A 25,172-nucleotide genomic window follows, 5' to 3' on the forward strand; every position below is an offset into this window, starting at 1 on the left:
TGACAAAACTGATCCATCAAGAAAAAAGAAAAAAGAAAAGCAAAAAAGATTATGGTGGCCTTGAGTGTTTTATTTAAATAGTGAAAAGGAGTGACACTTGATCTAATTTTCAATGAGCTTGCTGCTGCCTATGGCAAGCATTGTTCAATGGAACTGGTGGGTCAGAAAATGAACCATCTACAATTTGATCAAAGACCCTTTTGTTAGCTGCTTGAGTGTAATGAAACCCATCCCAATTTACCCAGAGTGATGGGTCTTGGCATGCCTTTCCCACCAATATTTCCCTGCCATGCACCTTAATCTTTCCACCACAGTGCAAGTTGTTGTTGTACTTCCCTCCTTGACCACAGCATGCTCTTATTGGTTGCTCAAATCCTGCAATGTATTTAGCTCAACAAATTCAAATCACTAGTCCATCCAAATCACAGCTGTATGTTCAAGTTTAGCTTACCATGTTTTTTGGGTTGGCTAATGAGGAAGTATTTGGCTGAGTAAATATCAACATATGTGATTGCAGCCAATGGTAGTTCTTCTCTTAATTGGACCACAACTTCTTTCAATCCATGGTTGAAAAACTGAGCAACTTCATTGTAAGGTGTGGCACATCCGGCCTTGTCCACCTGAGAGGCTAATACCGGTAGGCGGGCCAATACATAGGGGAGACAGCCTACAGGACCCGTATTGTGTATCCAAAAGTATCTACCTCCTTGATCGTATACATTCTGTATATATGTAACAAACAACCACATGAGCTTCAAATGAATGACTAGAAAGAAAACCAATCCATTTAGTGAAGTTATAAAATGTTGTTTAGGGTTTAGCTTGTTGGATTGCTCATCACCTTGACAATGCTTTTGAATTGATTGAGGACATCAGGAACATAAGCTTTGACTTGGGCAGTGGACATGTTGAAGAAAAAGCCGGCTGCTAAATCGTTCTGACCAATATCAAAGGTGTACAATGCACGAGAGAAATCTTCTGCTTTAGGCATTAGTTGTTCAAATACTCCACCTACATTGCAAATCATCTTCTCTTTTGAACGCACACAATAAGGCAAGTTTTTCCAACCAATAAATAAGAAGATATATATTATCAGTATATAAGTAGCATTTGTGACCTTGACTACGAACAATTTGGGATCTTGGAGGAAAATCATAGAACTCGTCGTATTGAACATCCAAAGAAATGGGGCTAAACCCACTCTGATGAAGAGTTGTGTTTTGAGGTCTGATGGTTGAGGCTGCCGTCGCAAAGTTGGCTCCATGACTGAAGTTGCTCCCCACAGAATCAAGATATGCGCTAAGAAATGGCAATCCGAGGCTGTTAGCTGAAAACAGAGGATTCAATTTAACCAAGGCAATACTATTACATTGGATAATCTGAGTAGGTTGATTTTCTTTTTTCACTTGATGCCAGCTGAGATGCCATACGTATTTTGTTTTGGAATTTTTGGTAGCTTCCAAACTCATTCAATTATGTTCATCCAAACCTAAGTCATGAATTCAGTTTAGTGGTCAACAAGCAAGGAGTACATGAATTCTTCATTGTATATTAGTTTCAAAGTTGAGGTACTAGCTATCATATTTTTGTGACATAAACAACTTTCTGTTTACTGGTTTATGGAAGAAGATGGTACTTAAAATGAAGTACCTATAAAATCAATGACAAGGCGGCCATCGCAATAACGACCGGCTGGGCCGTGGAAGTAGGACTCTCCATGGGGTGGACGAGCCTGGCCAAAAACTGCAGAGAAGCCACCGGTGTCAGAGTTTGAGTCCCCGAAGTTGAAAATAGCCGGGAACTTGCATGAAGTTGAGGCCAAAACCAAGCATGGTGCCAAGCTCACTGAGAGTGACACCAAAATAGTGACAACTAGTGTTTTTGAGAAATGTGATTCCATTATCATGTATGGGACACAGAGACTGAGGGAGAGCATTACATTTTTATAGTCTTAACAGAGAAGATGAAAATAGAGACTAGGAGGGCCATTAGGTACCACTTAAGGGTCTTTCTTTATCTGTTTCTTGCTTAAGTTAAGGGATTTCATTGACTGACCCTGAATCCAAGCAAAAAGAAGAATTAAAAACAAAAGATTCTAATGGCCTCAACATATTTTATTTGAGTACAGCAAAGGGTCACATGTGATCTAATGAGCTTGCTGCCTATGGCAAGCCCTTTTCAATGGAATTGGTGGGTCTGAAAATGAACCATCTACAATCTGATCAAACACCCTTTTGTTAGCTGCTTGAGTGTAATGCACACCATCCCAATTCACCCAGAGAGACGGGTCTTGGCATGCCTTTCCCAGCAATTTTACTTTGCCATGAACCTTAGCCTTTCCTCCACATCCAATGTGCAAGTTATAATTGTACTTCCCACCATGACCACAACATGCTCTTACTGGTTCCTTAAATCCTGCAATATTTTGTATCACATGTCAACAAACTCAATCACTAATTAATCCACTCCATAAAGGAATCGATTTCGATTTAGCAAGAACTTACCATGCTTTTCGGGTTGGCTAATGAGGGAGAACTTGGCTGAGTAAACATCAACATATGTGATTGCAGCCAATGGCAGATCTTTTCTTAATTGGAACACAGCCTGTTTTAATCCACGGTTGAAAAATTGAGCAACTTTATTGTAAGGTATGGCACATCCGGCGTTGTCTACCTGCGCGGCTAATACAGGTAGGCGGTCCAAAACGTATGGAAGACAACCAATGGGACCTGTATTGTGTATCCAGAAATATCTACCTCCTTGACCATATATGTTCTGTGGTATACATAGCAAGCACATCATTTTCAAATGAATGAAAAGCACAATTAATCACAGTTTGGATTGTTAATTACCTTGACAATGTTTTTGAACTGATTTAGGACATCAGGAACATAAGCTTTTACTTGGGTAGTGGACATGTTCAAGAACAAACCGGCCGTTAAATCGTTCTGGCCAATATCAAAGGTGTACAATGCACGAGAGAAATCTTGTGCTTTAGGCATGAGTTGTTTAAAAACCCCACCTGCACATACATTGCAATTGATTTTCTGGTTTAGCATACAATCATGCAAGTTTTTTTAGGTAGGCTAGATGTACATAAGGAGAAATGACCTCGATTTCGAGCAACTTGGGATCTTGGATGAAAATCATAGAACTCATTGTATTGAACGTCCAGTGAGATGGGGCTAAAACCACTCTGGCGAAGAGTTGTGTTCTGGGGTCTGATGGTTGAGCCAGCCGTGGCAAAGTTGGCTCCATGGCTGAAGTTGCTCCCCACAGAATCAAGATATGCGCTAAGAAATGGCAATCCGAAGCTCTTAGCTGAAAACAGAGCATTCAATTCAATCAAGCCAATAGTATTAGATAGTGGATGTTGGATAAGTCTGAAAACAGTGGCAGTTTTGGTAGCTTCCAAATTATGTTCATCCAAAATTACACGTGACATTCTGGTAGTTTCCTGGTGAAGCGTCGGTGGATTGATTCCCTAAACTTTTAAAGCATCATTTCCAATTATATATCTATCATATATGAAAATGATTGGTAAGCTAGTACATGAAATTTATCATTGTTCATTATTAGTTTCAGACTGTAGCTTAACAGTGAAGATTAAAGTACCTATAAAATCAATGACAAGACGGCCATCGCAGTAACGACCGGCTGGGCCGTGGAAGTAGGACTCTCCATGGGGCGAGCGAGCCTGGCCGAAAACCGCAGACAAGCCACCCGTGTCGGAGTTTGAGTCACCAAAGTTGAATATAGCTGGAAATTTGCACGAAGTTGAGGCCAAAGCCAAGCATGGTGCTAAGCTCAGTGAGAGTGACACCAAAATGGTGAGAACTAGTGTTTTTGAGGAATGTGGCTCCATAATCATATGTCAGTGAGTTTGTAAGAGAGAGAGAGAGAGAGAGAGAGAGGAACAGGGCAATTATTGTAAGTAAAACGGACAGTAGATATAGTGCTACATATGATATAGATAAGCTGGTGACAGAAGAATGAGGTGTATGATTGACTAGAGAAGGTAATAAACTGTGGAGATTGGAACAGAATTGTTGAAAAGGAAAACAATTTAACAAATAATGATATCTTATTGGAAATCAAATCAGCAGGACTTTCTCTTTTTGCTTTTTACCTTGAAATGAGCTGAGCAAATCCCTTTATCAGCTTTGACGGGAAGCGCTCTGGCGTTTTTGAAGAAGGATCTTTTCGTTTCAAATTTCAATTCAACTTTGGCCATGAGAGAGTCTATAAAATTTGAAGGTCCCATGAAAGACAACATGTTGACTCCATGGCCCAATGGATAAGGCGCTGGTCTACGAAACCAGAGATTCTGGGTTCGATCCCCAGTGGAGTCGCTTATTTGCATAATTGTTTTATTTTTTTCTCCTCATTCCATCCGGCAGCCAGGTATATATATATTAATGGTTGCAGTAGGCCAAGGCTCACCTTTCTGATAAATACTTCCCCATCCCCGTTCTTATTTCTTTCTCTTTTCCTCGATCTTTCTTTTATGTATCATTTTACGCATTAAGAGTCCAGAAAATCTGTCATTTCTTTGTTTCTCTTTTGGTGTGTGTGTTTGGCATGCCAAGATTACAAAGACTGAAGATGAAATATGATTCAAAGGAATGCTGCAAAGGCCAACCTGGCCTTAGAAAATCCATGCCCCACTCAAAAAGGTTTAAATTCCACATATACCAAATCTATAAAAGAGAGTTATGTACTTGGAAGTAAAATCAAAAGTGCGGAGGCTTGTGGCATGCTTCAGTGATTGAAACTGGAGGGTCAGAAAATGCGCCGTCCATAATTCGGTCGGCTAGCCATTGGTTTGCAGCATCAGAATAGTGCACCCCATCCCAACTAATGTACTTTGAAGGATTGCTACAAAGGGCCTCAACTTCAGTGCCATTAACAATAGTTTTTATCCCACAATGGACGCCGGAATCACCATAACTTCCACAGCATTGAGCTAGAGGACTAGTAAAACCTGCACATTCCGCACACCAGGAAAGAAAGGGTTTTGGACAGGCCAAAGAATGAAGCATAGGAACACTAGCCATAGGCATGAACTGGAAGAAACTTACCATGCTTCTCTGCTTCGCTGATAAGTGTGTACCTTGCAGTATAGAGATCGACTTAAGTAAGAACTGCCTCTGAAAGTTGGGCCTTTAAACACCCTATCCTTGATCTGTCTGTTAAATTCTTCAGCCACCTCATTGTGAGGCTTCCAGCAACCGTTTTGGTCTAGGTCGTCAGGTTTTGGCAGTTTATATGCAAGGGTTGAAGGCAAGCAGCCAAGGGGACCTGTGTTGTGAATTCAAAAAACTCTTGCTCCTTGTTGGTATAGTTGCTGCGAAACTACAATATCATTATTTTGTTTGAGAATATAATCTTGCAAGGACAGTTCAAAGTTCAAAACAGATTTATTATGCATTTCATGGACAAGACATCAATTTTTTTAACACAACACCTTGGGCATTTCATGTGACAACTATGTTGAAAAGAATCTAGAGAAATTGTTCCTGTTTTCATGGTTACCAATTTTCTACTTATAGATTACAGGTTACAAGCCAAACAGAAAAAAAGAAGACTTTGTACGGCTGAAAATATGAATTTTAAGATGGTCGATTTACGTTTTGGTTGCCAAAACCTATTGCAGCTCAAGAAGAAAGGGCAGCTGCTAATCATTACCTCTATTGTCAAAGCTAACTGCGCAGTGATGTTGGAAATCGATGCCAGCACTTCGTCCATAGTCTTCAACCTTAATCCAGCATGAAGATCGTTTTGTCCAATGTCTAATGTGTACAAGGCCTTGGAGAAATCTCTTGGTCTTGGGAGGCTGGTCCTTTTATCTGAAAACCAATCCATAATTGAGTGCAACATAATGAATTAATGGTTTAAGTAATTTCCTCTATAACTCTTCTTCAGCAAACATATTGTCTAACCTTCAGTGAAAACCTCATTTACACGTGCTTTGAACTGCGCAAATTGTGAAAGCTGTAGGTTAAGAGAGATGGGGCTATATCTGGCTTCAAACATCCTGCCATCTAATGGTTGAAATGTAGATCCTCCGGTTGCGAAACTTGCTCCATGATGGAAATTTGATCCGAGAGAATCCAGATAAGCACTAAGAAATGGGAGACCCAACTTATGAGCTGCAAGATTGTCAAAAGAAGTTCATAAGTAGCTTAAACGAAGGTAAGTAACTAGGCACTGAAAGAAAATTGCATACAGGAGATACAGAAGAGCATCCAATCCATCACAACAGTTCATGTTCTAACCTATAAAATCGATGATGAGACGCCCATCTGAGAACCTGCCTACAGGTTTACCAAAGAAGGTATTGCCATAGGGGGTAGGAAGCCGAAAAAATGTAGCTGACAAACCACCCGTGTCGGAATTTGAATCACCAAAGTTGTAGATTGCTGGAAATTGACAAGCACTACTTGATTTATCTTGTGTTCCAAGGCCCAAGAAGACTGAAAGAGCACCAACTAAAACAACTCCAACTGCCACTGCTTCCACACGCTTCTTCAGTCCCCAGGCCCCTCTCCACCATCTACTGATAGTAATAAACCTCATACGGTCCATATGAACCTCTTTCTGCTTCTCTCAGACGAAGAGATTTATCATATAATGTGATGTGAACCATATCAATTAGAAGTTCCATAAGATAAGAAGAATCATCACAAGGAAAAAAAAAGTAGCATTCTTCATATCATTCACAAGGAAAAAAGATGGGGCTGAAACTTTACCTTGATCAATAGGTGATGATGGTTTCTGCAGAAGAAGTACTTCTCTTTGTGGTTAATTAGTGGAAGAAAAGAAGCTGGTTTTAGGCTTTATAAAATCGGTAGAGAGGAGCCTTACAAGTAATATATTTTAGGTCAACTGGGCTGCTAGTAGAATGTGACAAATGAACCATATGAAATATATAAAAAAAACAAAGGCATTGTGGTATCATCATCATCACCATCATCATAAACATGATTGGGTTTCATTTGGATTTGGTCTTCCACGTAACATAAACAATGTAGAAAACCAGCGTCGGAATTGGGGGGAGCCGCGAAAGGATTGGGAAAGATCCAACGATTTAGACTGCGCCACATGGTGGTTTGAATTTATTCAAACCCACCAAGCGAACAAGTATTTTTTTTCCCACCAATCGGGAAACCTCGATGTCATTGAAAGAGGTTACGCTTATGAGATTGTGGGATTGGTTTGGTAACACCTTTTAATCAGGATTTGGCCTATTAAACTTGGATTTGTTATATCCTATTGGCAGAAGTCGAAGATTCATTTGCGTAAATTTTCTACTAAATTCCGTAGGATTTACACTGTTAAGCATTCACAACGAGAGAGAGAGAGAGAGAGAGAGAGAGAGAGCGAGAGAGCATCATGCACAATAGAACCAAATTATCTGTATAACACCCAGACAATTGTCACAAAAATAGACTAATGAGTCCCATAGTGTTCAGTAAATGTGGATCCTAAGAGCAATACAAGGCTCCTTCATATGAAACAGACAAAAGAAAGAAAAAAAAGAAAAGTAATTTGCAATTTTACATAGTTTCAAGATGTAACAATAGATCAAGGTAAGAGTTCCCAGTGCCGGTAATCAATAATGCTTGCTCCATTTCCCAGAGCAAAATGAAGAAAACAAAAAGAGTGGGGCAAAATATTATTTGGTTCAGGTTGTCAAAAGTAGAAGGCAATTCAATGAATCCATAGAAACAGCACACTTTCTCACCATCTTTCTCTTGACCTTGCCCTGCCAAACAACAAGAGCCAATACATCATATGCATTTTGAGGCATTCACAACCAAACTTTAGTTCTGAAAGTACCATAATATGCTGACTTCGAAGGGAAAAATTTAAGGTAAACAAGTGGAGAATACATACATTGCAAAGCATAACAGATCAAGTTTCTTCCTTAAACAGGTTAACTTCCTCCCTATGACTGTAAAAAGGAAAGAGAAGAAACGCATTATCCTCACCTGCCCATGTCTCTGTTCCCCAGAAATCCTCTTTCCCTGCCACCTTGAAATGACCTTCTGTCATCAAAAGGCCTTGTCCACGCATCTCCTTTGCCATGTGAGTGAGGCCTATCGATGAATTCCGTACTTCTAGAATCTTCAAATGACCCAGATTGAGAAGGTGTCCTGTCAAGAAAGCTACCAGCCCTGCCTGCTCCAGACCCAGGCCTGCCTGCCCCAGACCCAGGCCTGCCTGCCCCAGACCCAGGTCTATCGATGGCCTTCTGACCAAAGCGAACTTTGTCATCCAAATCGTGGATCAGTGTCTCCAATTCCCTTTCCTTCTGAAGTACTATATCGCGTAGACTTGCCTGGTCACCACCAGACTCTTGCCCAGTTTCGCTGTTCGTTTTATCTGGAGATTCTTTCTCAAGTTCCTTCTTTAGATGATCAATTTCTTCCTTTAATTTCCTTTCCTCTTCTGTTTCGAGTCTGCACAAACGGCTAAGGGATCAAGAACAAAGCTTCCATAGGACAAACACAGGTCACATATAAGCACCACCAAATTTAGAAACCAAAGAAGATTGAAAATAAATAGTTTGCCTACTGCTTAGGAGACAAATTACTTGAGTTTATTGGTCAGGCTTCATATGCCACGAACATTTTGCAATGCTAAATTACATGCTACTGGAAAAGGTAATCCAATCAACATACTTGGATAAAGGTAATTCATAGACCTGCCACTTGAACTTTTCCACATCTTTAGTACTAGAAAAACCACTCTCCAGAAACACACTTATTTTTTCACACCAACATGCCAATAAGTTGGCCTCAGATAAGTCAAACAAATACATGAGTTGATGATGTGTCCATCATTATCAACTTTGAATATTAAATAAGTGAACTCACAAGTATCTTGTGACAATATGAAACTCATTCACCAAAGAAAAAGAAACCAGGCTGTATCAGCATAACATCCAGACAACCCCAATTATACTGTTATAATGACATAAGAAGTCAAAAGGCATACATACTCTCTCCATAGTTGTCTGTAATGGATATCTACTCCACCACAGAGGGGACACACAAACACACAGTAATAGGACAAAACTGTAGCCTTATGTATGTGCCAAAAGAGGAGGTACTAACCCAAACATAATCTAATTGTTTCAATTGTACACTAATCTAATTATTTCGATATACCCTTTTCATTCAAAACATAAACTTAATATACATGACCCAAGGTGGGCAAACAGTACTAACCAATTCTTTGCATGCACTTGTAGTTGTTGGGAATAATTCCAGCAGTATACTCCCAATTATTAACTAGTAAGACAGCTTATGGCAAGTGAGACGGGACTATAAAAAAAACAAAAACAAAACGAAAAAAGCCATACAAAGTAACAAATGAAGTCAAACATAGAGAAAAATATGTCTCAAAGCACTATGAAGAAAAGAATATCGCTTACTACAGCAAAACAACATATTGAATGTATCCTTGACCAATGAGCACAAAGATAGAGCTTGACATTCAAAAATCAGATTTTAAAATCCCATGGGGCATGCTTGGAACAGTCCTCATGATATCATATAACATTTTATCTTTTAGTGTTAGCAAAGCACTAATCACCGGATAGGTTCCCCATTACATTTGAAGAAATCATAGATTAGACAAATAATTTCAGATCAATTACAGATGAGTAAATACTATGCATGAACACTTGGGCAACTCTTAATAGGAAAATAAGGATCAAGCCACCAGACAAATGCAAACCATTACTGCCGAATATAATTGGCAAACAAGCAGATTAAAAGGTACGCAAAACGGACCTGTCAACACTGAGATGCTCCAACTCGAGATCCATCTTCCGCCAATCTTTACCTCGCTCCTCCAGCAAAACTTCCCTTGGCTTGGCATCACCAAATGGGTTCACTTTGGGCCGCGGCTTCACCACATTCTCACTCCCATGCAGCCCAGGACCTTCAGACCGACTTGACTGAGCACTGGAAGGCCTGCTTGAGTGCGCACTCGTTGGCCGACTCGTCTTCTTGGCGTCAATTTCTGAGTCCAACTTCTTCCAATCCAACCCCTTCTCGGCCAAAATCTCCTCTCTAGGTCGAGCTGCCCCGAACGGGCTGGGCTTATTGGTCTTCACAACCTGCACTGACTCATTCACGCCCAACTCGCCTTTTGGAGGATCCAAAACCAATCTGGGTCGCTCTCTCTCAACGCCGTCCACCTCGCGTCCGCCTCTCGCCCAGCGATCGGGCTCCGGCCCCGAATCGCGAAATCCAGACCCAAATGTGGATGTTCTTGCAGGAGCAGGCTTCTTCCCAACAGCCCAGTTATCAACCTCGTCTGCCCTAGACCAAGGTCCGCCAACACCCACACCGGCACCTCCACTGCCACCGCCACCGCCACCACCGCCGCCGCCGCCACCGAGTGAGCCATACCGGTTCTGCCGACCTGAATCTGAAGAAGGAAGAGACTTCTTGGTCAATGCCCAATTGTCAACCTCGTCTGCCCTCGACGGTTGATCGAAATCCGAAACCCTAGAAGAGGGACCCCTTCGGTCGTCATCGAATCCACCGTAGGATCTTCTGCCACCACCGCCCCACGACCCTTCCGCGTCGTCACGGTCCCTTCCCCGACCCGGATTCGAACCGGAGCGGCCGTACGAGGAAAACCCACCGCCGAGGCGACCAAACTGCATTTCGTCTGCAGAGCGCTCTTTGGGGCCGGTAGGGAGGCGCATCATCTCTTCAGGAGTGAGGCCGACCCGACTTGAGGCGGCGGGCCCGGAGGCGGAGAAAGAGCCCCCCATGTTGAACTCGGAGAGGGTCATCTTCTTCTTCTTGGGCTTTGTGTTCGCGGCTTCCTTGAGGCTCGGGAAGCTCTGGGACTCTGCTTGGGCAGCCTCCGCGAGCTCCTCCGCTTCGGCTCGCTCAGAGTCGGCGGCCCAGGCGCCGATACCACCCCAGGGTTTGGCCATCTTCGACGGTTTGCGAGATCTGAGAACGCAGTTGGAAATGAAGAGAAAATATGACCAGAAATGTTTGAAATAAAAAAAAGAAACGAAGGCGAAAAAAGAGTAGTTATAATTTTTTTAGTTTTTTGAAAAAGAAAAGGATGTGAGCTGTGAGCTGGGGCTCCGTTAATGGAGCCGGAGCTCCGAGAACATGCGAAGAAGAGGGAAGGGCAACAGTTGGCTTGAGAGAAGGAGTGTGCGCGTGTGTGTGGAATGTAAGAGTTTTTTAAATGTTTTTTTTCCTTGTGATTTTGTTTTGTGGGTGTGGCGAGATGAGCCAGAAGAAAAACAAAGTGTAATCAGCTACGTGTACGTGGGGTGTTTTGAGAGTTTGATTGGGAGCGTTGGTGAAGCAAGCTAACTTGAGCCGTTCATGTTATGGGTCCGGCCTGAGTTGTGGGCCCTCTGGCAAGTTGGAGTGTTGGGGTGTGTGCGAGAGTTGCAGAGCTTGTGGTGTGGCTCACCTTGAGCAACCCGCTGCTTCTGACTTGTTGGTAGTTGACGGTTGTGATACTCTTTAAATTCTTTTTTTTCTTTTTTCTTTTTTCTTTTTTGCGGGGAAGCTAAATTTCGTAAGCGGCACACTTTCTTTTCCTGATCAACTGAGCTAAGTTTCGTAAATTCGTACTTTAAAAAAGAAAACAATTCTGTTTCAATGCGATCTTTTCATTTCATGTTTGATTGGTTTGGCCGAATCCCATCTGTGCCATGGAAAGCAAAGTGTAAAGGTACTTTTGTTTGTGAATTGATAGCTTTTCAAGTGGGAGATTCATGTTTTCTTCTTGTGCTCATGTAATGAAGAAAAGAAAGGGAATGAAAAAATAATTTTAAAAAAATGACAAATATCAAAACACCCCTAAATTTGGGAACGAATGGAATGTGCCTCAATATTCAACTTCATCAAATGCCCCTTTGTACCATGCTAACTGATTTCGATAGGGTTTGGTAAAAGAATTTGCTGCGGTTTTGTGAAAACTCTACTTTTTTCATTGGATGCTGCAAAAGACATCTTCAATCCTTCTCTCTCTTTGAAGCACACAAAGCATACTAGTTGCAAATCAAGCTTGGATTTTCCATGCAGCCTTCCAAAGGCCAGGTTCTGTGCATCCTGACCTGACCAACCAAGTACCAACCATTTTAACTGTTTGGTTTAGAAATCCATAGCCAAACAGAAAGAAGAAAAGAAAGGTTGGGCTTCGTCGTCGTGGATGCAATCTTCAGAAAACTCCATTCCTAGCCTTGTGCTTCCCTAGAACTTGCTGTGGAGCTGTGCTGTTCTCCTCCCTCCGGAATCTGGTGGTCACTGCTTCCTCTCAACAAGGACAAGACCTGAGAATTCACCATTGTTAATAGAAACTATGATGCTTCTACAACTAGTCAGAGCTTCGATTGGAGGATCGAAAATGATGTACCTGTACAGCAACTTACTTTGTTAGAGTCTATGCTTATAACTCCGTCAGCGAAGCCTGTTTGAAATCCAAGCTATCAGTGGACGTCATGCGTCCCTGGAAGAAGTTGCCTCAGTTTGTTTCTCTGCTTTGTCTGTCCTGTCTTTCATAGGATTTTTCTTGGTGGAGAAGAGAAAGAATAGGAGGCTTTCATAGGACTATTGGATTTATTGACGTGATGAAGGGTGGAAAAATTGGTGCTGAATAGTTACGGAATTTGATTTCAAGTAAATATGTGCAGAAAGGCTGCTACAGGCACAGCAATATAAAATCGCAGAGCTCACTTTCATCTTCTACTAATAACAGATTTCAAAATAAACAAGGCACAATGATAGATGGAGAAATTTCAGAAACATTACATGTTAGCACTGCACATATCTATCTGCCGCTTGACTCCGCTTTTGCTGGTTGACCAACTAATTTCACATTTCTTATCACACACAATCTTATCATATCCTTTAATGTTCTTGACAATATTGATTTTTTTTCATTTCCTGACAGATTACTTAAAGAACTTAAACAATCTACCCAGAGAGACTCAAGGCCAGAAGAAAACATCCATTTCACAATTTCAAGCATCCATATTTCCACACAACTGGTTGGATCCTGAGTATTACACAAACAATTTTGCACACATAATATACAAAAAATAATACATCTGTACTTACATGTACTGCTGTTGTTACATAAAACAATCACATAATATAGCTTTTTCTATACAGAATCCTTTTTTGTTCACAGTAATTTTCTTCTTTGGAACAAGAAGCGTTATTCCACTAAACTGATTCCTACATATTCCCCTATTTTTAAAACCCTCTTCCCCGCGGGTCCCACTATAAAATCAATAAATTTTTTTTCTTTTCTTCTTTTGGAATAACAATCATTATTCCACAACTCTGGAGATACTGAACCACCCCTTCATAATTTTAGCTCAAAATCTTGATGAGCCCAGAAAAATAACCAAGTGGCAAAACAATTGATTTCTATTGGGAAATAGGGCCAGATTTGTCCAATTTCATTCTCTTCAAGTTCTGGTAGACTAGTATAAAGAAAAGAAGAAAATAGTGAAAATGGCTTAACCGCTAACCTCATTGGCGGACGCAAGCAGAGAAGGCAAAGCCTCCAACGGCCGCTTCCCCTCTCGCTCCGCAACCAAAGCTTGAGTCTTTCTCTGCATCGCCAACAACACGTTGTGCCACGTGTTCACTCTCGAATTCACCTTTCCGTACACCCCCACATTCACGTCCTCCAAATCTCGCGTCTTGACCTCCAAAACCTCCGCCGCCTCCGCGCCGTCCAGCATCCAAATCAGGCACGAGCAGAAGCCCTTAGAGATCTCCGAGTCGCTATCGGCTCGGAACCTCATCCTCCCCAACTCGTCCATCTCGGCCTCGACCCAGACCTGAGTCGAGCAGCCCGGGACTCGGCTCTCCGGCTTCCGAGTCGACTCGTTGTACGGAGGCAGTCTCGCCGCATAGTGTAATAGTCGCTTCACGCGGTCTATCGGCTCGGCCAGAGACCTAAATTCCAAAACGAGTCGTTTTAGCTTGTCCGCCACCAGCTCCGCAGCCTTCGAAGGCGGAGCCTCCGTCGCCGCCAAGCAAGAAGCCAGCGCGGTCGGGTTTCGAATACCGCGATTCTGGGTGCATTTTATGGATTTTGATAAGAAATTCCTGCAGTTTTGTCGTTTGTCGAGTTTCAATTGGACGTGTCTAGGGTTGTGAGCTTGGCGTTTTGATGACGATTCAGTGGAGGCGGCAGGAGAGGGAGAGAAATAAAGAAGTGTTGTTGGTATTGTGGTGGAGTTCATGGTTTGGATGGAGAGAAAGTGAAGGAAATTGGAAAAGAAAGGCCGGGAAATGTCAGAGACAGAGAGAGGGAGAGAGAGGAGCGTGGAGGTAGTTAAGGTGAGGTATATCGAGCAAGTAAATTGGAGATCCTTAAATTGCGCACCGTCTTCCCTCCTTGTCTGCCGCAGAAGTTTCAAACAGAAGAAAAATAAAAATAGAAGAAGCTTCTGCCTGAAGAGAGACGAGAGTCGAGAGGAGGCGCCAAATATTTATAAGGTTGAAGTCTCCCGTATCTAACAATTTTTTTATTTTAAAATTGGATTTACTTTGTTGATTATTTGGGCCTCCTCCATCTCATTTATTTTTAATAAATTTAAATTTTAGTCATAAAAAAACTTTTATTTTTGAAAAAAATCAAATCTTTTTTTAAAAAAACAGAAAAACATCACAACTTTCATATCAAAGACATGCAAATGTAAAGGATTTCTTACGAAATTCAAAAATAAATAAGGGCAATTTTGTCTATTTTGACTTCTTTTAAAAAATTTCTCTCTTCTTTTGCATTTTTCAAAGTCTCTCTTTATTTTTACCTAAAAACAAAAGTCAACTTTTATTAAATAAAAAAAAATACAAGTGAAACGTTTGTTCCTTCAGTTTGGCGGCATTTCAAACTCTTTGACTCTCAACATAATCATATTTATTATATCTTAAAAGTGTGAAATATTAATCATATTATCCGCTTATATTAATACATATGAATGAATGATATAACATAATTATATTCCAATATTATATAATAATTTCTGTTCAAATTCAATATTGTCTTTCTCAATCATTGATCATTAACGTCGACTGTGTGGTTGAAAATTTGCAATTGAAGTAACCAACATGCCAAAAATGTCAAGCATGAGTCAATAATTGGACTTTCAGTTTTAGGCAATCCAGAAGAAAAAGAGAGAATGTTAAACAAAAGTCGTCACCTAAAAAATATCATCTATAATGTCACACTCACCCTAATATTTATTTTTCAACAAAGAAACAGAAGCGGAAATAGCAAAAATTATTATGTATTATTCATGACATATTTACTTATTTAAAATGAATATTGTAATTATTATGATTCTCGAATTTTAAGATAACTATTCTAAACTCTCAATTCTATTCTTTATAATTTTCAGATAAATAGCCTGTTAAATACCAAAGAATACAAACGATTGAATTGAAGGAAAAAACAAAAAAGAACGAGAAACAAACAAATCAATCTTCTACGTCCCACCTCGATAGAGTAGGGACGATGACCTCCACTGACCGTTCTGTGTTGGTATTGACCAAATCAGAGGTTCAGAGAATAAACTCATGGTCATGGTGGGTTAATAATACTAGCAGCCTAGCACACTGAAAAATAAACTAATTTTACAGCCTTGTGACTTGTGTGCTTACGTAGCCGAATCAATTAGGAGAATAAATAAATTTCAAAGAAAGATGGGAAATGGTGGCACAACCCCATCTTTCTTCCTTTAGTTAGAGCCTTTCCATCCAACAGCTGAGCCAAAGGTTGGGGAAAAAAAAAAAAAAAAAATTTGTTCCAGCGGTCAGCTCAAGTCTGGGGGGAGTAGGTCCTATTAACTCGGGCTAGTCTGAAGGCCAGTTCAGCACGAGGTGAAGCCCGCGGGCTGTGACGTCAGCGCTGGCGTCACGCTGACGTCAGTCTCGCGCTACAGTAGCCACCAACGACTAGCTTCCACGTGTCGGCGTCTGGGCTCTTCGATCTGATTTTTTTCTTCAATCCAAGGGCAGCCAATTTTTCTGCAATAAAAAAATCGTTAAAACTTAAAAAAAAAAATACAAAAAAAATTACTGAAATTTTTTTTTCCTCTATACCTTATTTCCATTTTCAACATTTAAGTAAATGTCTTTATCCTTTTACTTTCATTTATTTTTATATTACTCCATTTACTTAAGTTTACAATGTAAATAAGGAAGTACCCCCCATTTGGATTCAAATAAAAATACTAGAAAATCAAATTCCCACCAAATCAAAATATGAAAAATCGGTTTTAGTGCAAAATACGATTTAGGCTAAAAATGATGGCTCATTAAGTCAATATATACTTCATATTAAAATCCCATAAAATCAAGTTTTCTTATTTGATGTGTAAGGAATAAAAGCCGCCAAAAATTATCTTGAGAAAATGATTATTCCGAAAAACCATTTTTCATACTTAGCCAATATTGCACCTCTGCTAAAAAAATTATGGGTCCGCCCGTGTTTATAAATACCAACCAATACTCTTCACTTTTAACACCAAATCCTCATACTTTTTTTTTTTCCTATAAATACCAACCAATACAACTAATAAAATAAAATCTTATCCGATATGAATAGTATTGACACGTAGAAACCCAAAAATTTTATCCGAAAATATTATCAAAATTAATTATTTAAGTAAAAAAAAGTTGTGAAAAAACAAAAAAATGAATAGTAATTGCCCTTAGCCATGACAATGGATGGAAACACAAAATACTATTTGCAAGGGCAACCACTATTCACATAAATAGTGGCTGCTCTAGCTCCCCCTTTGCCATGGCTAAGGGCAAATGGTTGGAGTTGCTCTTATATATAATGCTTTAACCTTTGTTCATCCACTAACAATTCATGATTATCTTTGCCCCATTTGAGTTGGATTTCGAACCTTTGTATTTAGAGGCTGGGTATTTATTTCATATTTTGTTGAATCTAATAATCTAAACCTTAAATACATGATACATCATCAAACTTTGAGATAAATTTTTTTTTTTTTAATAACCGACGTTAAACATTAACATAGATGCCGTAATGCCTTTTGCTAGTGGGTGTTGGCAATTCACGATCCAAAATCTAATATAATTGAATAAAATCGATGACTTCAAATAAGAGATGGAGAGAGAGAGAGAGAGAGAGAGAGAGGAAGGGCGTGGTAGTGGTGGGGAGGAAGGTCTGGCTTGGGAAACAGAGTTAGCGTCAGTATAACTCTCAGTTTTTCAAAAAAGAAATCCTTAACTCAAAGCTTGATGATATGTCATGTTGAAGAATTAGATTAGTATAATGACTTAAATTTAACGAATTGCGGATAAATATAGGGTCTCTATTTAGCATCGGTGTATTTACACGTGAGTAAGTTAATGACATTTAATAAATTCACGTGAGCATAATTGTATTATTACTAAAACCATCATTCGCTTTCTTATTATATGTGTTCAATACCTTTAAGATAAAATAAAATAAAAATGAAAATTCTCATCGCATTAACCAACCCCTACTGCCAGCCAATTTCGTTGCTCCTCACTCTCTTTTCCTCTCTCACACACACGGAGCTTCCTCACTAGTTGGAACTTGGAAGGCACATCTAATATTTTCAATTACAATACTTGAGGTTGTGGCAAATTAACTTTCATCACGATAGGACTATGAATGGCCCAAGGGGAGAGAGAGGGGTTAGTGGCGGAGGTCATTGTAAAGCACCGGATTGGGGCGGCGAGGTACGGGCTGGGTTGGAATGCTTGCTGATACATTTATTTTTCATTTTTTTATGTTATATTTCAAAGATATTAGATACACATAAATTATAATATTATAAGGAGTGGTTTGGTACGGCAGAATAGACTAAATTTTGGGACTATTTTGGATTAGTTCGAATTGGTCTAAGTTGGATTAAGTACTTAGTTACGTTTGTTGTTGTGTTAGACTAAGGAGTTAGATTGTAAAAATAATGAAGACCAATGTTTCGTGCTATATCAGACTAAAAAAATAATTATTTTATTAATCTGTCTCTCTTTTTCTGTTTTTTTTTTTTGGTAGCGTTTTCTTTCTCTCCCTTTTATTTATTCTTCTCACTCTCTCTATTTTCTTTTTGTTCTCGTTTTCTTTTCTTTCTTTTTTTCTTCCTCTTTCATTCAAAAACATTTTTTTTTCTTCTGTCTCGAAAGCTCATTCCTTCCTTTCTTTTTCCACTCTGACAAAAAAAAGACTCTATTTTTCCATTCAAAAACACTTTTTTTTAATTTATCTCTCGTTCCCTGCTTCATAAAAAATAAGGAAGCTTGCTTCCCTAGCCTCCCTAGTTTTGATTTAGGGTGTTTCAACTAGCCTTTGGGCTAGCTAGATCTGCTTCCCCATCCCTTTCAACTGTTGGAGGCCTTTATTGGCAGAGACTTGCTAGATGACAGAGCCAACTCATTGATTTGATCTCTCTGTGTTTCTTGAACGCCACCAGGAAAGCTCTTCTTCTTTCCCTTTCAATTTGGCCAATGCTTTTATCATATTATTGGATATTGAACTTTTTGGTTTTGTTGGTTTCCTAAGTTTATGTCTACATATCAATCTGCCTTTCGACTAGCCCAAACTTGGAGCGGCAACTAGAGTTAATTGAGAGACTCATCAGCAAGTTTCGATTGGGTCTGTGGTGATGGGGTTTTTATTCAAGCCAAGGGTCGGATAGCGCGCTCGCCATTTTGCGAACCACATTTTGGCCTCGCTGTACTTGCTCCTCGCTGTATTAGACAAGCAAGTCCGGGGGTTTTTCCCTTACAATCCAGTCAAAATTGCTGACGTAGACTGATTAAAATTGCCAAATGCAGAGGCTCATGATGCCTATGGGACTAGGACAAGCAGCTTACACTAGACATGATATCATCCAAAACAAGGAAGGAAAATGGACGACACGTCGTATAAGGTCAAAACCATAATCTTATTATCTTTTTTGTCTTCTTCTCATTAATTGTTAAAGGCAGGCTATGGAACAGAAATATCATTGCAGGACCTTTTGCCTTCCTTGAGGACTACATATCACACAGGTTACAGCATGAGCCACTCCCTTTTCCCTTTTACTAGTAGAAAAAGAAAGAAGATGAAGGACATTAGGCAGAACGACAGCCCCAAAATGCTTTGGTTTATACTGACTGCACTCTAAGTGCACTGCAGGACAATTACTGCAGCCCCGTGCGGTATGACAGAAAATGAAATTGTCTGGCCTATAATCCCTAGGTCTTGTCCGCTCCATGCTTCTGTGCCTTTGCAGGAACCTCCACTCAATTTTGTACCAGGAAGTTCCTTGGCCAAGTCTGATTTTTGTGCAGTTATAGTAGCCCAATCATCGTTCAGATTGAAAAAGGCAACATATATTTGTCCTGTAATTGCAGAAACAGAAGTAGAATTGAGAAATCTGTACTTACATTGAAAAGATAAAGAAGAGAGAGTTGAGGGAATCGTGGAAAAACCTTTTTTTCCAGTTGCAATCCAGGAGCGAACTCCTTGAGAATTGGCTTTAGCTGAACAGGTGATCAACTTGAAAGTCAAAACCATGATATAAATCATAATTTCAAGATTCACTAAAGATTCACTAAAGAATCAATCTACAAAAGGGGCACACTCAGATTCTAATTTCTTACCTTCAACAGAATTTATTGTTGCACATAGCCCAGAATAACTGTTCACCAAGGTTCCATTGGAGTTCAACTCCCACATCTGGTAGGATTAAAAAATGTCATTTACATTTTATTTAGCTGGGTCTGTTTTTTTTTTTTTTTTGGGTTAGAAAAAGAAAAACAGATCTTAAAACAGGATGTTAAAGAAAAAAGTGCATTCTCAGGGAGAACATAGATGTGGTTAAGTTGTGATGACTTGGAATTGCATGCCCAAGTCTACAAACAAACAGGTCAGATTATACATCAGATAAATACTGGCAAAAAGTCATTCCTCCGTGGAATAATATGCTCCACTCTCTATGGTGTATGCAAGATATCCTTATTCATATGTCAGATTATGCTTTCAGATTAAACTCTCAATGGTGTATGCAAGATATCACTTTTGTATACTATAGATCTATGAATAAGGACTGGAAATACCTGGTTCGCGTCCCATCTACAAGGTGAAAAGAACCCTCTCTTAAGCTCCTTCGAAGTAAGCTTTCGTTTAGGGGAAGCATGCAAGCAAAGGTCCATTTTGTCACTTGCTAATAAATTGACCTTCCCCTGATATTTCTGTTTGTCAATTATGTCTTCATCTCTATATAGGCATTGAAATCAGAATGATCACATTTGTAAAAGTGCAAGTAACCATAGTAAGATCAATACAAATGGATTAGGGAAAGATAAAGAAGTATTACAATGCCAAAAGAGATTCTCTCTTGTTTAGGCAAAAAGGTGCCCGACGTTTGCTCCTTGAGTTTTCCTTCCAGCAGATGTGTTCAGGATCTTGGTCAACAGCTTGAATAGACCAACCCATTGCTTTCACATCTGCACAGGTAGTGAGACCAAGAACATGTGTGTCTGAACTTCTTGTATCTGTCAGATGTCTTCTTGCTTGCCAGGTGTGTACCAGATCATTATTTTTAAAAGCCCTTGCACTCAAATTACTTGAAACGTATGGAAACTGTAAATGCAACAAAAGAAGATTTTATGTTGCTACTAGGACCAAAGTTTATTCTTAGGATTTTATGAATTAAATATTCAACATACCTCCTTATTATTTGAGCTAAAAGAATTTATCTCCAGCAAGGTTGGATTTGTGATGAGACCGTATGTGGTATCATCCAGCTTTCTCACATCTCCTCCAAACATGAGAGGAGATTTGGCCATAGACCACAAAGTCATCTGTTAAAATAAATGCACTAGGTCAAGAAGATTGCTCAGCTAATTGAAAAGGACATAAACACTCACTTCTCCTTATGTAAGCACCTGTGTTCTTTGCTCCCTTAAACCGAGGTTAGTATATCTGTGTGGACCATCATTTGAACCTAATATTTTCAACACACGAAACATAAATTATAGTTCTCATCCATCAACTGTAGAACTTGAATTTAAACAGTTCAAACTAATAAGGTGCATTTATGAACTTCTAAAGTTGCCAGGACATAAATAGCGCTGCCATGACTTATGATGGACAACCTCGTTCCTACTTCTAGATATTGAACTGACACAGTTTTGGAACTCCAATGCATTGTGATGACAACCCATTATCAGGCATAGATCAATCGAGCTCATTCCTCTGTCTAAAGAATATTGAAAAGAAAATATTCATTGCCATAAAAAGGAAAGAAAAATGCAAGTCCTATTACCTGCATTGCTAAGCCATCCCAGGGGTAGCATATCTAAGTCAGGCCATGACTTCCCCAGTAAGCCGTTTGCTCCTATCATATTAGCAGCAGCAAAATCCCTGATATGGAATTGAATTGTGTTATACGATGACATTCAGTAAAAACACAGAATATAAAAAATAGTTGAATTTAACTGAATGAAACCCTGAACTAAAATGACAACAGGTTTCTCACCTGGAAACATCAAAATGAGCTAAAACATCTCCCCATGAATCCCAATCATCTCCAGTTATACGGTACATGTTAACTAACCCACTTATATCCTTGGCCATTGTAGGAGTTGCTCTGGTTCCAGGAGATAGAGAATACAGTATAGGACGGTCAAGTTGCTTCAGAACCTGGGCAAGTATGCATTATTTATTAAGTATAAGCACCCACTCTCCACCACAATATTGCTGAAGTTACTAGTGTGAGCGTAAGTGTGTGTGTGTGTGTGTGTGTGTGTGTGTGTGTGTGTGTGAGTGTGTGTGTGTGTGAAAGAGAGAGAGAGAGAGGGAGAGAGGAGGGGAGCAGCTTTATACCTCTGACACAAAGCTTATTTCGGGTACATCTATGTCTTCACCAAACACACAGTCATTTTTCACTGCAAGGGGTGTTGGTAGAGAAGCAACCAATAACAGAGTTAGCAAGGGATAAAGTGCGGACTTAGCTGCCAATATCAGGGGAAATATCCCAATGATATGTTGGCTGTCAATAACTAATGCAATCATAATACTGTATCAAGCACGGTAAATGCTATTAATCACAGTCAGCTTACCAAAATCAACACCCCATTCAGCATACTGCTGATAGAGTGACCTCAAGAAGGCCTTTCCAGCACCCAATTCGGTATTCACACTCATGAAACCATTATTCATCCATGCACAAGTTCTTTCCTTGATCCCGATATCTTGTGCAGTCCATTTTCTTCCAGACTCTTCATAAGCAGTCCCCTGATAAGGAACAACAACAAAAGCTTAAGTGCTGAGTACCAGGTCTTTAACTTCTGCCATTACATCAGTTGTGCTTTTGTAGATAAAAATTCTCATGCTGTGTGTGCTTTCTGATTCTTTGTTAAAGATAAACTACATTATGTGATGCATCCTCCAAAGCATCTAATGATGATGAAAATGAGAGCCATGGTGGGATCCTAGGATGAAGGCTTCGGTGCAATTAGTTGATTATTGAGTTGTGGTGGCATTAAGTAGAAATACCTTGGCGGTGTCCAAGATAGGAGTATTTGCATTTACTGCCTGTGTACTTATTCCTCTCATAACATGAATCCCAAATTTCAAACCCAGGCTATGTACTTTTGCTGCCACTTCAGTGAACCCTTTCCCACCTTTGGAGGAAGGCCACCTATCTGGGTCAGGTATCGGTCTCCCCCATTCATCAATTACATCAAACCCAAGAGAATCGACGTAAGCACCTGGAACTTTTCTCCTATACCACAGGTAATCCACAACGGCGTACTGCATTGAAGAGAAAAAGAATTACACTAAAACACTCACATACATATAAATTAATGCAGAAAATCAAATTGTTGTCATCTTCCATGAATACCTCATATCCATGAGGAAGAAGCTGCTTAGATATGATGTCGGAACTTTGCAAGAACTCTTCCTCCGAAATAGTCCAGATAAAAGAGTCATATGAGTTCCAACCTCTGGGTGGGGTGCTAGCATGGTCTTGTGATGATACCCTGAAATCAGTAATCATTTGCACACATGATTCACATCACGAAACCAAAAAATGTGGAGATAATCAACTAAGATGTATCATCACTATCAAGAAATGCTAAGACCAGTTAGTAACAGTAAATCACGAGTTCTGATTAGGCAAAACAGTTTGTAATAGTATTAACAATGCCAGAGATTCTAGCACCAAAAAGAAAATTCAAAAAAGAAAAGAAAGAAAAACCACATAGATAACATGTACAAAACACAGAGCATTCCCAGTTACATGAAATTTGCAAGATCGAGGGGAACAAGCATTTGAGCTCAGAAACCCAAAATACACAAGCTTTTAGGCTGCAGAAGACCACAAAATGTATATTGTATGAATAAGCAAATGTACCACATGCAATAAACAATTCTGAAGTGGAATCTCATGGAAACAATTAAACAAATATTGGGTTAATGAAGAAAATGATGATGCTTATGTTCAACAGTCAATACAGAGCCAAACTCAGTCGCAAGTGATGATTGACAAAGCGAAGAAGAAGACGATGATGAAGATATGGTTACCTCTGGCTGAGAAGGCCGAGGCAGAAACAGAGAAAGCTGAAGAGGAAGAGGAACTTCATTCCTGAAGGATGAAGCTAGCTGAGCAGAGCTCTGAGAGTCTTGGGAATTCAATCAGATCAGACCATACGGTGAAGAATCAAATAATGGGCAATGAAGTTACCGGTGACACTAAAAACAGGTTACTGGCTAAGCTTGATTTGTCTTAGCTTAGGCCATTTTCTTTTGTAACCACTTTTTTGGTCTCATATGGAAATACAAAAATGCCATTTAAAAACTTTGGTTTTTTAGGATATTTTTTTATATTTATTGTTGTACCTTTAGCGCAATGTGGTAGATAATGCTATTAAATATATTTGATAATATTTTCTATATTTTTTTGGGTGCTAATTTGAACTTTCGATTCCATCTTTTTTATGATACTGTTGTTGGTGGGTACCAAATGCCAAATGTAGGAGATGTTTATTTCGATTTTACTTTTCTTTTCTTTTTTTATAAAAAGAAATTTTATGTAGATCTATATTTTGTCTATAGTCCTGTTTTCCTGTTGATTCGGACGAGGTAATTCAAGTTAATGTTCTTGTTTAGGTCGGATAGAGAAACAAGCACTTTCACCTGTCTTGTAGTAATAAACACGACACAATTATTAATCGAATCAAATTTCTCAACCCAGCCAGCACATGAATTTGATTGTTGAATATTTCAAATCATGTCATTATCAGTTAAACGGGTTGACTTAAAACACAGATTCTTCTAATCGTATTAATTGGGTGGAGATGATCTTACGCGTTAAGCTAATCCAATGAGAATCATATTTTTTGGTTTGGCTTAAATCCAGATCCAAGAATTTAAAATATTAGGATAAAAGAAAAATTAGGTATTAGACATAAAAATCTTTGCTAATGAGGATTTGATACCTAGAGTATTTCTATTTTGTTTTTGATACATAAGAATCAAATTTTGTTTTGGATTTGGCCAAAGAGGAAGCCCAGATTCATTGGACCTGTCTAAATTATAAAGGTAAAATACATTTTTACCATTTTTGTTTAAAAGCCTTCCAAAATCAGATTTCACCGTTTCTTTCTCGAGAATTTCTCTGATTTCTAACTTTTCATTTTAGTTTGATAGAATTATGAAAATTACAGAAATTGAGTGTTTTTTTTTTCTTCTCTTTTTCGAAATGTGATTTCAGAGAGGGCATAGTTACATGGATCAAAAAGAATATAGGACTTAGTATTCAAAATGTGACCACATTGGACGAGGCGTAACACATTTTGACTTCTGAAAGTAAAGTCGTTTTGGGCTACCTAAATTCTTTGGTGGTATGCTTATTGCGTTTTCATTATGTTTCTCATCTTTTGCCTTTTTTTGGGTTTACATTATGAAATCTGAAATTCTTTGATTTTAAGATTGTTATGGTAATGCTTGGGTTGGCCATGTAATTTTATAGCAGTAATTATTAGAGTGCAAAGTTTCGTATAAGCTTGTGGTGAGAGTTTTGAAATTTGGTCTAGGAATTGGGTTGGCCATGTAATTTTATAGCAGTAATGATAACAGGGTCCTGAGAGTGACGAGCT

At 39.3% G+C, this 25,172-nt stretch overlaps 5 protein-coding genes, 1 non-coding gene and 1 pseudogene across 9 annotated transcripts; 1 reads left to right on the forward strand and 6 right to left on the reverse strand.

Annotated features, from left to right (window-relative positions):
* Positions 1 to 25: 25 nt before the first annotated feature.
* LOC117614349 (GDSL esterase/lipase At3g26430-like) lies at positions 26 to 1,950 on the reverse strand. 2 transcript variants are annotated; one of them, XM_034343133.1, is made up of 5 exons: positions 1,651 to 1,950; positions 1,118 to 1,327; positions 842 to 1,011; positions 452 to 722; positions 26 to 375 (listed from the first exon to the last, which is right to left on the reverse strand). In XM_034343133.1, the coding sequence occupies exons 1-5, from the start codon at positions 1,934 to 1,936 to the stop codon at positions 110 to 112; spliced, it is 1,203 nt and encodes a 400-aa protein (XP_034199024.1). In that variant the 5' UTR covers positions 1,937 to 1,950; the 3' UTR covers positions 26 to 109. The 2 variants fall into 2 exon arrangements, with proteins under 2 accessions (XP_034199024.1, XP_034199025.1); XM_034343134.1 differs by having other exon boundaries at positions 1,118 to 1,489; positions 1,651 to 1,723.
* Positions 1,924 to 4,149, reverse strand: LOC117614350 (GDSL esterase/lipase At3g26430-like). The gene is made up of 5 exons (XM_034343135.1): positions 3,616 to 4,149; positions 3,112 to 3,321; positions 2,853 to 3,022; positions 2,505 to 2,775; positions 1,924 to 2,415 (listed from the first exon to the last, which is right to left on the reverse strand). The coding sequence occupies exons 1-5, from the start codon at positions 3,869 to 3,871 to the stop codon at positions 2,147 to 2,149; spliced, it is 1,176 nt and encodes a 391-aa protein (XP_034199026.1). The 5' UTR covers positions 3,872 to 4,149; the 3' UTR covers positions 1,924 to 2,146.
* A 130-nt stretch (positions 4,150 to 4,279) lies between these two features.
* Positions 4,280 to 4,352, forward strand: TRNAR-ACG. The gene has a single exon. It is a non-coding gene; the product is annotated as a tRNA-Arg (tRNA).
* Positions 4,353 to 4,590: 238 nt separating this feature from the next.
* Positions 4,591 to 6,588, reverse strand: LOC117614351 (annotated as a pseudogene).
* An 808-nt stretch (positions 6,589 to 7,396) lies between these two features.
* Positions 7,397 to 11,268, reverse strand: LOC117614352 (eukaryotic translation initiation factor 4B2). 2 transcript variants are annotated; one of them, XR_004583857.1, is made up of 3 exons: positions 9,804 to 11,268; positions 7,900 to 8,465; positions 7,397 to 7,768 (listed from the first exon to the last, which is right to left on the reverse strand). XR_004583857.1 is itself a non-coding variant. In XM_034343136.1 (3 exons), the coding sequence occupies exons 1-3, from the start codon at positions 10,964 to 10,966 to the stop codon at positions 7,744 to 7,746; spliced, it is 1,659 nt and encodes a 552-aa protein (XP_034199027.1). In that variant the 5' UTR covers positions 10,967 to 11,267; the 3' UTR covers positions 7,397 to 7,743. The 2 variants fall into 2 exon arrangements, 1 of the variants encoding a protein (XP_034199027.1); XM_034343136.1 differs by having other exon boundaries at positions 7,995 to 8,465; positions 9,804 to 11,267.
* A 577-nt stretch (positions 11,269 to 11,845) lies between these two features.
* Positions 11,846 to 14,466, reverse strand: LOC117616396 (sufE-like protein 2, chloroplastic). Of its 2 annotated transcripts, none has more exons than XM_034345703.1 (3): positions 13,538 to 14,466; positions 12,431 to 12,650; positions 11,846 to 12,331 (listed from the first exon to the last, which is right to left on the reverse strand). In XM_034345703.1, the coding sequence occupies exons 1-2, from the start codon at positions 14,258 to 14,260 to the stop codon at positions 12,618 to 12,620; spliced, it is 756 nt and encodes a 251-aa protein (XP_034201594.1). In that variant the 5' UTR covers positions 14,261 to 14,466; the 3' UTR covers positions 11,846 to 12,331; positions 12,431 to 12,617. The 2 variants fall into 2 exon arrangements, with proteins under 2 accessions (XP_034201594.1, XP_034201595.1); XM_034345704.1 differs by having other exon boundaries at positions 12,415 to 12,650.
* A 4,482-nt stretch (positions 14,467 to 18,948) lies between these two features.
* On the reverse strand, positions 18,949 to 23,829 carry LOC117615896. The gene is made up of 14 exons (XM_034345071.1): positions 23,599 to 23,829; positions 22,916 to 23,054; positions 22,567 to 22,824; positions 22,131 to 22,305; positions 21,895 to 21,956; positions 21,548 to 21,711; positions 21,335 to 21,432; positions 20,955 to 21,013; positions 20,736 to 20,870; positions 20,384 to 20,649; positions 20,124 to 20,283; positions 19,668 to 19,743; positions 19,497 to 19,547; positions 18,949 to 19,406 (listed from the first exon to the last, which is right to left on the reverse strand). The coding sequence occupies exons 1-14, from the start codon at positions 23,655 to 23,657 to the stop codon at positions 19,186 to 19,188; spliced, it is 1,923 nt and encodes a 640-aa protein (XP_034200962.1). The 5' UTR covers positions 23,658 to 23,829; the 3' UTR covers positions 18,949 to 19,185.
* Between the last annotated feature and the right edge of the window lie 1,343 nt (positions 23,830 to 25,172).

The sequence above is a fragment of the Prunus dulcis genome, chromosome 1 (assembly GCF_902201215.1).
Source record: "Prunus dulcis chromosome 1, ALMONDv2, whole genome shotgun sequence".
In the NCBI taxonomy this organism is placed as follows: Eukaryota; Viridiplantae; Streptophyta; class Magnoliopsida; order Rosales; family Rosaceae; genus Prunus; species Prunus dulcis.